At 32.4% G+C, this 13888-nt stretch overlaps 1 protein-coding gene across 2 annotated transcripts in view; it reads right to left on the bottom strand.

Annotated features, from left to right (window-relative positions):
• Nucleotides 1-1293: 1293 nt before the first annotated feature.
• LOC124367572 (FACT complex subunit Ssrp1) overlaps nucleotides 1294-13888 on the bottom strand; it is a 29686-nt gene continuing 17091 nt past the window's right edge. Inside the window, exons 9-14 of one of the 2 annotated variants that reach the window (XM_046824508.1) lie at nucleotides 11203-11335; nucleotides 9091-9275; nucleotides 6902-7034; nucleotides 5047-5235; nucleotides 3798-4040; nucleotides 1294-1765 (exon numbers count right to left, since the gene is read on the bottom strand). In XM_046824508.1, coding sequence (XP_046680464.1) covers nucleotides 1535-1765; nucleotides 3798-4040; nucleotides 5047-5235; nucleotides 6902-7034; nucleotides 9091-9275; nucleotides 11203-11335 — 1114 coding nt within the window. In that variant the 3' untranslated portion in view covers nucleotides 1294-1534. Of the gene's footprint in view, nucleotides 1766-3793; nucleotides 4041-5046; nucleotides 5236-6901; nucleotides 7035-9090; nucleotides 9276-11202; nucleotides 11336-13888 lie in introns of both variants that reach the window. The other variant, XM_046824509.1, reaches the window with a different exon arrangement.

Here is a 13888-nt window from a genome sequence, read left to right on the forward strand (position 1 = left end):
CCCCCCCACCCCCCCCCCCCCCCACCCCCCCCCCCCCCCACCCCCCCCCCCCCCCACCCCCAACGCGGGTTTTGTTGACCACTGCTGCTCACCACCTTGTGGGGATCTAACAGTCCCATCCCGGTCTGACACACTTCTCCCATCCAGCCCCTAGCTCTCAACACCTCGTGCCAGTCTTGCACTGTCCATTTCAATTCTTTTAATTTAGCACATGGAAATGCTCTATCTCTCATTGGGCATATTGATGAGTTTAGTTCATTTTTCGCCAGCTGCCTTCTGGATATTGTTTTAGTTTCTGAGACTATGGGTAGCTCCTTCAGTTCACATGCTAGACGCACCAGCCTCAACCTACAGCACGAAGAGGCTTAGATTTGGACCTACTGCATCATATTTTTTCATTTGTTTACTGTTGAATCTTAACTGTTCAATGCTACTGAATATCGGGAATATTATGATCCAATTCTGCAACATACAGTGTGTTACTTGCTATATTTCACCAGCTGATCTTTATACCATTTATAATTCTGAGAGGTTAGATGTAATTACTTAACACAGTGTCTCATTATGTCAATCAATAAAATACATCTTATTTATTTAAATATGATCAAGAAATATTAGAATGTGATCAAGAAATTATCAGAGAATGAATTTAATAGTGGTTCATGATGGTGACAATAATTCAAGCAACATTAAGTTCAGCTCCTCATAGTATTTAAAACTGAGTAATTTGTACTTATATGAAACGAATATTATACAAAATTGTCCCAGTTGCTGAAAATATAGGTCCAGCTTACACGATTTTTAAATAAAAACCGAATTGATGTCAATTAATTCCGACTGGTAGGTTAAAGCAAGCATGTATAGAAGAAAGTGACGATACAATTGTACATGAGACGGTCCAGGCGTGCAGGTGCTGTTACGATCACATATTGAGTTGAGGACGAAATAACTGACAGTTCACATGATGGCTCTTTCAAGTGCTAATACTCTAGGCCAATTTGCACTGTATAAGCACACAATTTGATATTTTGTAAATACGATAGATGGAACTTTTCCGTGTTAGTTTTGGTGGAGATTTAAAAACCGGAGAGTATATAAATATGGTAAGATCATTTTTTCTCAGAACACATTTCTTCTTGACATTAGTTTTCCATTTCTATACAATATTTTGATTAGTTAAATTGACTTTTTAATACGGAGTATCTGAATATAGAAATTAAATGGTGAAGAACACAAGTCAGTATTCATTAAAACAAAGGGAATTAATATAGTATTCGTTAAGAAAAACCACAATAAAGTAGAAAATTAGTTTAATAATAATTATGTACATTCAAAATACAGGAATCATGTTAAACATATAGACCAAATTATGGAATGAATAGACAGTTATTCAAATACAGAACAGGAAAGAATGAAAAAGCTTAATTACAGGTCACTGAAATAATTATGTTTTGAGATTTATTTATCCTATCCTCATTAAAAAATCTGCTTTCTCGAAATTCCTGTTTTTAACATTAAATGTGTTTTTGTTTTCCTAATCACTATCTGAATCACCCCCTGATTCATCCTCAGTTGTTGGTGGTGTACTTTCTTCTGGTTCTTCGGGGAATTCATCATCATCCTCATCACTGCCCGCTTTCTTACTCTTCTCTTCCTTCTCTTTTTTCACCTCCTTCTTTGCTTCTTTTTTCACTGGGGTCTTCTCTGCTTCTGATTCATCACCACCACTGCTACTATCACTCTTTTCTTTTTTTACTTCGGTTTTCTGTAAATGTCAAATATTTGAGTTAAAAGAGTAGTACACAGGGTGATTTTAGCTGTATCAAGATTTATCTACTTATGTCATGTAAAATTTAAAAACTAACTCCTTTGATCCCAACTTTTAACTATAATTTATATATATATATATATATATATATATATATATATATATATATATATATTAAAGACTATGTCACAAACTTTTTTAAATGGTTTACAGGTAATTTTTTTGTTTTATTAATACTATACATAATTAATTATATGGATAAATATTTTCTGAATTTATTATTTACTGCCTATATTTAGTTCTGAATAAAAAAAAGATAACCATGAATACTAAATAAAGAATATTGTTTAAAAATAATGTGTTTAAAAGGTGTGCAAAATATTGCTAAGATCTTTATCAGATCTTTCATTACTAAATTTCTATGGGAACTTCCTGAATCACATTTTCTTCTTCTCACCTATTGTTACTAACAAATAAATAACTAACGTTTTACATCACTCAATATTTTTTAAATATAACTTATAAAAAGTAACTAATATATAATTATATATATTAAAAATATATGATTTAATTTCGAGAACTATTGGGGCTTGATACGGTTTTAGGATCCATTTATATAAAATAAACAATGAATTATGAGAGTCTTTCCAGGAGTATGAGCTTTTCATCTCAGGGAGTAGTTGATTGTGCGGTTTTAAGGAACACAATAGGACATAAGGCTCTGAATATAGATACAAAAAACAGTAACTTGCTAAAATGATGAGATATCTAAATGTTTCTGAGCAAATTTTGTAATATTTTATGAAACATAAAGTTAACGATTATTTCAAATTAAGGGGTAAAGTCCACAGTTCAAAATATTTTAGTTTTGAGCTTAGAAAATTAGCGGTAGAAAAAATAGCAGAGTATTCGAAAAATCTTGTTCAATTTAAACTCAACAAATTTCATAAAGCTTTAAATAAGTCCTTTATTCAATGAATATTAAGAGAATGGTGTGACTTAAATCCTTCAAAAAAAAAAAGAGTTCAATGCATTAAGAAGTAGAGGTGAGAAAAAGTGGAGTGAATACCCGATTTGGAGTTGCTGTTTGTAAACAGAGAAAAGCTTAGTTTATTTTTGATTTTCTTTATTTATATCACCTTTTTTAACCGCTTTTGGGTCCATACAGACATATAGTGACAAAAGCATGAAAAATAGAGCTAAAATATTTTGAAAATCTAGAGATTTAAAATGAGGCCATTTATTGTCTGCATAATCCATATGACAAAACATATGCAGACTCAAGTGACTAGTTGGTTTAAGAAGAATGACTGATAATATATTAATCTGCTAAACTGCAACTACCCAAAATTGAAATGTACAGTCAACCACGCTCAATACGATTCTATACTATGCCAAGTATTATACATTGGTTACAAAGATAATTTAATAGAAAATTGGGTTGTAGATTAGTTTGTTGGTTACAGCCTGAACCTTTTGAAAGGCTGGCGTGCAAAGGGTTAAATTTAATTGTAAACAGTACAAACATATTTTGTATCCATTTTAAATTTGCTGGATTATTTTAGTGGTATTAATCTCTTACATATTTTTAAGCTAATGTTGGTTCTTGCTGCTCTCATATTGTTCACTACAAATTAAAGCACATTTATTGTAAACTATGCGCCAACTCCTTAAATTCATAAGTTCATAAAGGACAGAATGTTAATCATTCCTGAGTCGAATCGGTTTATGCCCAGGCTGAGTCTATTACAATATGTTTTTGTTGCAAGTACAGATGAAGGCTTAGCATGGATTATAAAGAAATTTAAAATAAAGTAGGGGAAGAGGGACAAAACAGGTTTTGTTCTAAATCTTTCATTGTTAAAACTCAAAAATACGGATGTGTTGGTTAAACTACCTCTAAAAATAAGTTTTTTTATTAACTAATTCAATTGCTGGATTCTCTCAAACCCAATCTGGCCTAACACTAAACAAAATTGGAATACCCAAACCCAACATATTGAGGAACCCAATAGTTTAGGAAACTTACTTTTGATTTTTTGCCGCCGTCACTTTCACTACTATCACTGTCCTCAATAAACTCCTTGCTGATAAAATCTTTTCCGGCTCCGGCAGATTTTGTGTTTGCACTAGCAATTGATTTCTTTGGCGATGATTTTGTCTTTGACTTTCCGGAGGAGGCTGGACCAGTACTGCCACCACCACTGGCTTTATACTTCTTCAGTGCCTCACTGTACTCTTCTTTTAATTTCGCTGCCTTCTCCTCATACTCCTGCAATGGAAAGAAAAAGAAATTGTTTAGAAATGTCATATAATAATCAAGAATTATTAAGAAAAGTTTACAAATATGCTAAGCTTTAGTATTACCAATAATGTGCAAGTAATAGAGGCTTTCACTCGTAGTTATAGATAGCAAAGTAATAGCTCTTTCTTATTTAACACTTGGTGTTGTTCATCATTTTGAACAGTACACGAACAAAACAATCTGTTGCATATGTCTTGGTTCTTGTCATCAACCCTACAGTTTACTAATCTAATTATGGTGTTTTTCAATACTGGACTGATTATATTTTTCTATCAAAACTTGAATTAACATTCTAAATCCAAATCTGTTATCTTCAACAAAACCATTATTAAATTATTTACTTAGAAATATTTGTAATAAACTTGAAATTTGAATAATTAAGTTATAACTGATGTTTAATAACTTTATAACTAATCCTGATGCAACCCAAACACTTCACTAATCCTTAAATTTTACCTTAACTTCTAAATAGTTGAGAATTATTAAACCTCATTTGGGAATATGTAATAAAAAATTCTGATAACTTTTTTTTATGTAAAGTATTTGCCACTTCCTCAAAAAGAAAGGTAGGGGCAACTTGAAAATTTTAAATGGGATGACCCATTGAATGATGCCTCAAATTAAAGGTCTTGAGAAAAAACCAATGACACAAAGAAAAAGAACATTTTAATCATTCTATCTGAAAAGGGTACCAACTGCTTGAACAAACTGCAATTTCAACTGGACACCATGTTGAATGAAGTCACCGTAAAAAGACTTCTAATTTTCATATTATTTTTGTCTTTCAAGACCTTCAAAGTGAGATATCATGATAGGGCTACTTACTTACTGATAAAGGACTTAACTTACCCCTACAATTCCTTAATTTTTTTTAGGAGTACAAAATTGAAACAGTAAACCCACTGTTTACTTTTGTTTTTTGGATTCATTATCTAACTCTGCCAAACCAACCCTGTAGTTAATAAGAGGTTACCTTTTTGTTATCCAGAGCTTTCCAGAGCTCACCTCCTTTCTTAGCAATGTCCAGGAAGGCAATACCAGGATTATCGCTCTTGATCTTCTCCCTGTTCTCGTTGAACCAGAGAAAGTAAGCAGTTGGAGGACGCTTAGGAGCATTTTCATCCTTCTCTCTTTTATTCTTCCTCTTCCTCGGTTTTTCAGACTGTTGAACAGTGAGCAAAGCAATGAACCCATTATATAATAATTAATAATATTAATAGTTAATCATTTATTTGAAGATATCTAACAATTTACATTGAATGGTAAATCTTTTAAAATTAATATTGATCAGCAAAATTAATTTTGTTGTTAAAATTGTGAAATGCAATTCAAATAATTCGAGTTGATTGGAGCTGGAATTATGTCAAAATACAAAAAAACACTTGAGATTACTGGAAAATATTGGCAAAATTAAAAGAACTTATAGTATTAACCTGGATGGCCAGAACCATTGAGTAACGCCTACAAAGTGTGTGGTGAAGGCTGTCACAATAGAAGAAAGTATGGCAAGGGAAGTGTAATAACGTATAAAATGAGGAACACAATCGTGTTAGTCAAAATTTTGTTTAATTCTAAGCCAAAAATAGTTAGAAATTGATGCAAAAAAGTATGTAGTAACTAATGTGCAAGCACAGCCAAGACAATAACATTCCATTTCACCATGCTTAGCTGTTAGTACTCAGCATTCTATATTCGCCACTCTATAAAACAAATTTCTCAACCTGTAGTATAGTAGTTACAGACAGTAAGTAATGTTGGAATTGTCACAATTGGAACAACCAAACTAACAAGGTAGGAGTACGCAACATCACCTGTCGCGTAACAGGCTTTTCTAAAGTCGCATGCAAAATTTTAAGTCTCTAGTTCATTTTACTATTGAGATGTCCTGCGGACAGATAGACAGTCTTCTTTAAGAACACACATTTTTACACTCTCCCAGCACACAAAAAGAAATTGTGTCAATCTACTCAGTGATAGGCTTCAATGAAGCTCAAACGAATTCCAAGGTTGGACACGCACCATCATTGATCAAACTCATTTTTTCTATACAGAAATGAAATTTCATGCAAAATTTGAACTTTACAGAGAACTTTCTCGAGATATCTTGCCATATGATACATTCACAATTTTATTCGTTGACTTAGGTTTCAGCAGTGTTTTAGTAATTAAAATTTCCGTTGGAGAAAGGTGAGTACTACAATGCAAGAATGCGCTGAAATAAAATTTTGACACCAAATTTTAACCCTGACTTTCCTCTGTATTTTTTTCTTTTTGCTATATGAATAAGCTACATGTGTTAATATGTCACATGTTCAAATCTTACATTATTGTTCTGATATTTTTTCATAGACATCATGGTTACCTTTAAGACCAATGTAACCATATTTGCTAACGCTCAGCCAAATTCCATGGAGTGACATGCACCATCATATAGAATTCAGTGTTTCCCATATAGAAGTGAAGCATAATGGAAAATCAGCTAAAGTCTTTAGGTCACTTAGTTCCTGAGATATCGTGCAGAAAGACAGAAACGAAATTTTTCCAGCTCCACCGACAGATGGGGTTATGAATTTTGCTTATAAACAGCCAATAACAAAATTCTGTACGCCTACTAAAGAAAAATTTCAAAAAATGGTGGTGAGATTTTAATAACTTTCCTTTCCAGTTTGGTGTTTTTAAAGAGCTAATGGGTCTACGGCAAAACAAGATGAGAGGAGCCACTGAGGTTAAACCACCTCCCACTATCTTATCACTTATTCCCTTATACACATATCCAGTTTTGTTACTCAACTTGCAACATGTTTGTACTTATCTGTTCCAACACTTACAATTGTTTTTGCAGATCGTGATTTCTTTTCCTTTTTCTCTTTCTTTTTCTTCTTCTCTTTTTTCTCTCCGCCACTACCTCCTGAAGCATCTGAACCCTCATCTGAGTCTGTTGGTTCTGGATTAGAGTCAAATCTGAAAACATTTATACATAAATTACTCTATGATTAATGAAATAATAAAACACAACAATAATTTATAACAAGTGCTGAAGTCATTGGCTAACTTTAAACCATACCTTTCAATAGCTCAACTGTTGATAAATGGGTCAATCCATATGAAGTGGTCCAATAAAAGTTAAATTGGTTGCTTGACTATTTTTAAATATTTTCATTTTTTTATATGTTTTTACCATACTCATAAGAGGTTCAAAAATGATTATTAAATAATTTTATCTTTTACTCTTTATGCATGGCGGCCATTTTTGTTTACGAGAATCTTGCGATTTTTGACTTTGTAGAAAATAGCGTTAAATTGATTATCACTGGTTTGGATTATGCTAGAGCTTCCAAACTAACACCATTCTTTTCAGAAAGATCTCTTCTACAATACTTGTTATCTTCTTCATAGCTCTAAAAGCAAATTTTAACTCCCAAAATCGTCCCCAAAGTTAGGTATTGAAAATTGGCAAATTTCACTATTTGGAAGCTTAAAAAACAAAGAAGGGATTATTTATCACAGTGCAAACTTTTTGTTCAGTTAGATAGTATAGCTTACTAATATAAAATAGAGTTTTAGCCTTAAAACATGTTTCCTTAATTTTTGAATAAATTTTTGAAAGTTTAAAGCTCTATACATCTATAGTGGGACATGATATAAAAATCTGATTTTTGCACTGCATGTACATATATATGGTGCTAAAATAGTGTATAAATTTGAACTTTGATATTTGACTCTGAGGAAAGTTATGAATTTTAAAAAGTTAAGAAAAAAAAATTTTGCCAATGTTAATATTATGCGAATTACTTAAATATGAAGGTGGTATTGGAAAGTATATAAAATTAAGATGGAATGTTGTGTTAAATTGTTTATTAATATACACAGAAGGTAGGCAGTAGTTGTTGGCATGTCTGGTGTTGTACTGGTGGAATTGTGATCCAACTGTACCTACGCCTACAGCCTGAGTACCCCGAGCGTCTCAAGGCTCTAAAGGGCTTTAGCGTATGGCCTACAATTTACGGATCACTGCCCTACATCTTTCGTTTGCCAGGTCCCCACACTGTCAATATGACTCCCGTACTCCTACCACCTACTTTTTACCGAAGAATGTTCACATACTTCAACCGTTCACATGTTTCGTGTGTTGGCACACTGCTGGGATCCCAAACTTTCCATGTGTCTTCCGTACTTGAGCGTAACAATCATACTGATTTTACCACTGATCAATATCCACACATAAGCCTATAACCACCCCGTCTCTTGGACATGCATTTCTAATCAGCCCTCATACTTTCCTATTGCTTTCCATACTTCCGAATCTTAACAGTGCGTATAACAGTCCAATCTTTATGCGTGCCTACGCCTACAGCCTGAGTACCAACTGGATTGAGTGCCGTGTTAAAAGTAAATAATAACCAATGCCATTCTTTTATAGTCATTTCGTTTTGATGATGCATGGTATGGCATACATATATATAGGTGTACGAAGAGTGTCTACGTGTTGAAAGCGCCATCTGCACCAGTAGAGCTTCTTTCAAAAATTATATTTTTGTGTATTATTTTTCCTTTTTTAAAAACAGAAAATATAATTAATTTTCACAAAATCAGAACTTGAAAAAATCTCTAAATGCATTCTAATTGTATCAATGTCAAATTTTCTTCAACACTTCATAGGGATTAATTATTAAAAGTTCTGATAACTGCATATAGTGTACATCAATAGTTTGAAAACTGAATTCTATGGTACGGTAACATGATCAGAATAATGAAGTACAATAATATATTAAATATTATTTAGATATGAATTGTTAACAGAATCCATACCGGCAGTTTTTTATACACAATTGATTCTATCGACATGAACTTTTAAAATTAGAATTTTACCATCAGGGGCATAAAATAGAGCAATGTTGACGAAGAGATCTATTTAGTGACTAAATACTCATTAGCAATAGAAGTAATTAAACTAAACTGTTGCAACTAATAAAATTAAAAGTTTGACTGACTAGTGTCATTGACAAATTATACTCACTCTTCAGCCACGTCGCTCTCTGCGACGTTGGGGTTGAAGTCCTCATCTGTGCTCTCGTCCTCATCCGAGTCTCCTCCGTCCTCATCGTCCCGCTCGGCCGCCTCCTGCTTGACTCTCGCAAGGTAAGCGTCGGGTGCACCCTCTTGGTCTGAATCACCAAAGTCGTCCGCATAGCTTGGCTTGTCCTAAACAGCACAATTTCTTTAGGATAAGCTATTTTTGTTTACAAAATACACTGCCTTATCAATCAAGTCTATTTTAAACAAACAAGAGAATATATCAAAAATGTTTTTACATCTCCCTATACGCATACTGATTATGTAAGCTGTATGTAAATATGTGGTTATACAAATTAGTAAATAACAAAAGAATTGTAAATGATTCTACACAAAAAAGTAGCTAAAATAACAACTTATTTATTCCTTCTGTGACTTTCAACATCTTCAGGAGAATGGGTCAAGCAATCGCTGAAAAGTCTTAAGATATAAATTATAATACAAACTAACAGATCAATAACAAAATTGATTTATTTGATTAGAAACACAATATCCAATTGCAATTATCATTAATAGGTAAGGAATCTGTACCTTGTAAAAGTCTTAATTGAATAAAAACAGTGTTAAGAAATAAATAAATCTGGAAAGCCTGACAAAAAAACAAAATAGCACATGTTAGTTCTAAACAATTATACAGGGTGTAAAGTCCTGATACACCTGGATATATTCCAAACGGATTGAGATATCAATGTACAATCTTCACCATACTATTAAAATACTTTTTTGGATTTTTTGAATGATAAAAAATCCCCCCCCCTTTTCAAAGGGAGGTACGGTGAGGTAACTTTAAATTTTCAAAATGCAACCCTTATCTTGTGAATATAGTGGTTATTTGGCCATAACTTCAGCTAGAAACGCCGTAGAGATGTTTTCTTCATGTCATTGTATTTCTATTAAATATATCATTAAAATGATACGTCACAAGACGGGGATTGCAATTTGAAAATTTAGTTACCTCCTGTACCACCCTTTGAAAGGGGGGGGTGAAACTTTTTATCCTTAAAAAGGAAAATCGAAAAAGGTATTTTAATAAATACAGTGAAGATTGTACATCGATATCTCAATCCGTTTTTAATACATCCAGGAGGTTTGGAGAGGGGGGGTTTGAGGGGGATCTAATTTACACCCTGTACACCCATGTAACGCAACCTGTGTTTATAAAGTTTCTTTATTGCCAGAGTTCCTTCCCACACCAATCACTTAAAACATTTCAGCGTGTTCTTTGGCAAACCCTACCAATTTGTCTTAACTACTCTTAATTCAATTATTAAATAACACTTTTAGTGAACCATATAAATAAATTTAAATTTGTAATTTTCACCATTTCAACTGGCTTCTTTTTTGACAAAGATAACAAATTTATTTCCTTTCATTTCTTTATTTTGATCCTGCCTAACCTGTGTGCCCAACTTTAAAATTAAATACAGTACAGCTTGATCTGCACTTACAATTGAGATTTTTCAATGAATTCATGCTCTCAAGAAAAAGTGGAATTTCTAATGCCTATGCTGGTGTGCAGTTTTATTTTCATATGTTTAACAATTAAAATTTTATCAAGTTGTTCTCTAAGACTTTGGTACAATCCCGATATAACATTAGCATAGCATAACATATAACAAAGAAACACTCCAATGTAGTTCATCTGTATGTTTCTCCAAAGCAATAAAACAAACTTTCGATTGAAAAATTAATTTTACAAAATATATGCTTTTAATTGCAAATAGCCAGGTAAAAAAATAAATAGTATTTTTAAACTAATAATTCTTTACAAAATAAAAAAAATCCATTTTATAAATTTGAACAACATATTTATTATTTTCTTGTAAATTGACAGGAATATAACAGTCTTTAAGAATATTTTATTTTAATTATAAAAGCCCTACTGTTTGGAATATATTACCGAGTGAATATACCACAAAGTTACCATTTTTCGGGTGTTCAAGAAACACTTTATTTTGCTTCTAACAAGTAGCTTCAAAATAAATTGTTGACTGTTGGTTTCTACAATTTGACAATTACTAGATAGAACAAAGGGCAAACAAATAATTAAACTTACAGACTTCCCACGGTTCTTGACTCTGAGTTTCTTGGACGATATGAAGTCAAACAGTTTTGTGTACTCTTCTTTCTCAATACTGCTGAATGTGTGGACTACTGCTGATTTCAGTTCTACTTCAAAGTCAAATGACCTGCATGAAACAAAAAGAACTCACTGCAGCTGCTAACAATACTAAATAAAGCATCTGTTATATAGCAGTGTTGGGCATTACACTTAATGTACTATTTTGGAATTTTATCCCACATTTATTGTTTGTAACCAATGTACGAAGTTTGTACAAAGTAACAGATTATTGCCTGTTTTGAGTAGAATTGTACGTGAGTAATTGGAACTGTTTTTCTTTCCCGATTCCAAGCAGAATATAAAATCCAATCACATTCCACTACATATTTTCAGTTGAATTATAATACCATGCATGTGCAAAAAAAGTAAACATTTTGAAAGATTAAAATTTACCAGTAAAAACAAATATTTTTATCCATAAAATAAAAAAACAATTCCCTGTAAGTTATAAATTATCATAAAAGAGAAACAGATTTTAAACTGATAAATTTGATCAGCTTTCTCATACTCTTAAATAGTTTGTAATTTCCAGATATGGTATTTGAGTTTAGTTGATGGATAGAAATGAGTTGCATGCACAAAGTACAAGTTTTTAATCACTTCTAATACAAAATAATAGGTGGTGCGATTTAATAATTTGACCTCCGTTTAAAAACTTAAAAAGAATACTGTACAAAAATGGTTCCTAAATCAATTTTTTTTTTTCATCTCAAGACCTGTTGACTTCTACTGTTTTAAATTTAACATTTCTAATTTTATTGTATTTAAAAAATGTAAGAGAGTAAAGTGGAACCTGCTAATAACGCCTACCGCATACGTTTTCCAGCCTTTATTATTTATTTATAGTTTCACTGAATAAAATCAGGCTATTACAGTGCAAAAAATCTACTTATAAAGTTTCCCGCTTAAAACTGTGTCCATTTCGATACATTTTGATTATTTATAACTTGTTATTGTCGCGTATCACTGTATTCAACTCTGTGTGATATACTCCACGGCGATCGTGGGTTATTACTAACTTATTGTTGATTGCTGAAATATATTATTGTTTTAGTTTGATCGTTTAAAATTGTTACTTTTTATTATTTGAAGCCTTCCAGTTCAAATGGAGCTATGTGCCATTTTAAGAACTTTTGGAAAACAACAAAACACTGTTTTATTCGTATTATAATTATTTTTCTTAATTGAAATTAAGTAAACATGTTTTCTATAAATATATGAACTCTTCTATGTCTTTAAAAATCTTTTATATGTAATGAAAATATTTAAAAAAAATTTTTTTATTGACATTTTTGGAAAAGAGCTATGTGCCTTATGCATAGACGTTCTAAAAGAGCTAAGTCCAGGTATTAAAAAAGAACAAGATATCATGGTAGTAAAACATGTTTAATGAAAAAGGTACAATTAATTATAAAAACGTACAGGGTAAAAATGAAATATTGTTAACATTATATTGAAATGTCATTGTAATCAGTTAGTTTATACAAATTTTTTCAAAAAATTTCCTGTTTTCTTCTTTTATATAAGGTAACATTTTCCTCAAATCTTCTTTTTTGGCGATTGATAAATCTACAGTTTCTGGTAAGGATTCAAGATTGACTGTTTGTAGAGTCCTTTCATTTACACCAGGGTTGAAAACGTAGTGATCTATCCATGGTTCAATCTCATTGAACGTCTTTTTTGTTTGTACTACTCCTGGTTTCTTTTTTTCTATACGGATCCAGGAAGCTGTAGATATACCTAACTTTTTGGTGTTTATGATGGAAGAAGCAGCTTGATCAAAGTCAAGGAACTGTTCAGCCATCTCTACAACTTTGAATGGTCTTTCGTGGCGGGATGTGATTATAGCACGCTTAACATCGTCAGGCGTTTCAGCTTGTACACGCTTCCAACGTTTTTCAATGATTGCAAAATTTCTATCAGCTGGAGAAAAACTATGTCCCACAACAAGAAACTTGTGGTTAATTTGGTCAAATAAGTCCAGGGAAATCAAATACATATACATGAACACCATCATTCTGTTCTTTATCTGGCCGCAGCAATTATCACTCCAAATTGTTAACTGACGCTTATTAGTCAAGTTCATGTTGTTTATTACTCTGAACAAACAAGACGCCATTTGGTTTCCACCACGAGACGATTGGCCTTCATGCCAAAGGCACATAATACCATCACTGGTGTCAGTCACGTGAATGCCAAAATTGTAGCATGATAACTGACGTGCATAATACATGTCTGAATGTGTTAATTTCGGGATTGGGAATACTTTTTGAAGATCAATTACAACAGTGCAAGTATTACTGGTAGGAGAGGCGGAACTGATACTGTCAGACGTCATTGATGTATAAGCTGATTCACTTTTACGATGGTGTTGTTCTTGTTCAATCTTCGCTTGTCTAACAACGACTGGGTCTTTACTAGTCATTTCGAGTTTTAGGCGGTCACATTTTTTACATGTATCAACACGAGGTTTCCTAAATTTTAGATTTGGAAAATCATTCTTAAAAACTATGGAATAGAAATTGTATGAGATTTTAATATTAGGAAATTTTTCCATAAACGCCTTGTATAGGCGATACAGATTGAGATCTTGGCTCAGGTATTCATAATCAGATCGGTT

The sequence above is a fragment of the Homalodisca vitripennis genome, chromosome 8, assembly GCF_021130785.1.
Source record: "Homalodisca vitripennis isolate AUS2020 chromosome 8, UT_GWSS_2.1, whole genome shotgun sequence".
Taxonomy (NCBI): Eukaryota; Metazoa; Arthropoda; class Insecta; order Hemiptera; family Cicadellidae; genus Homalodisca; species Homalodisca vitripennis.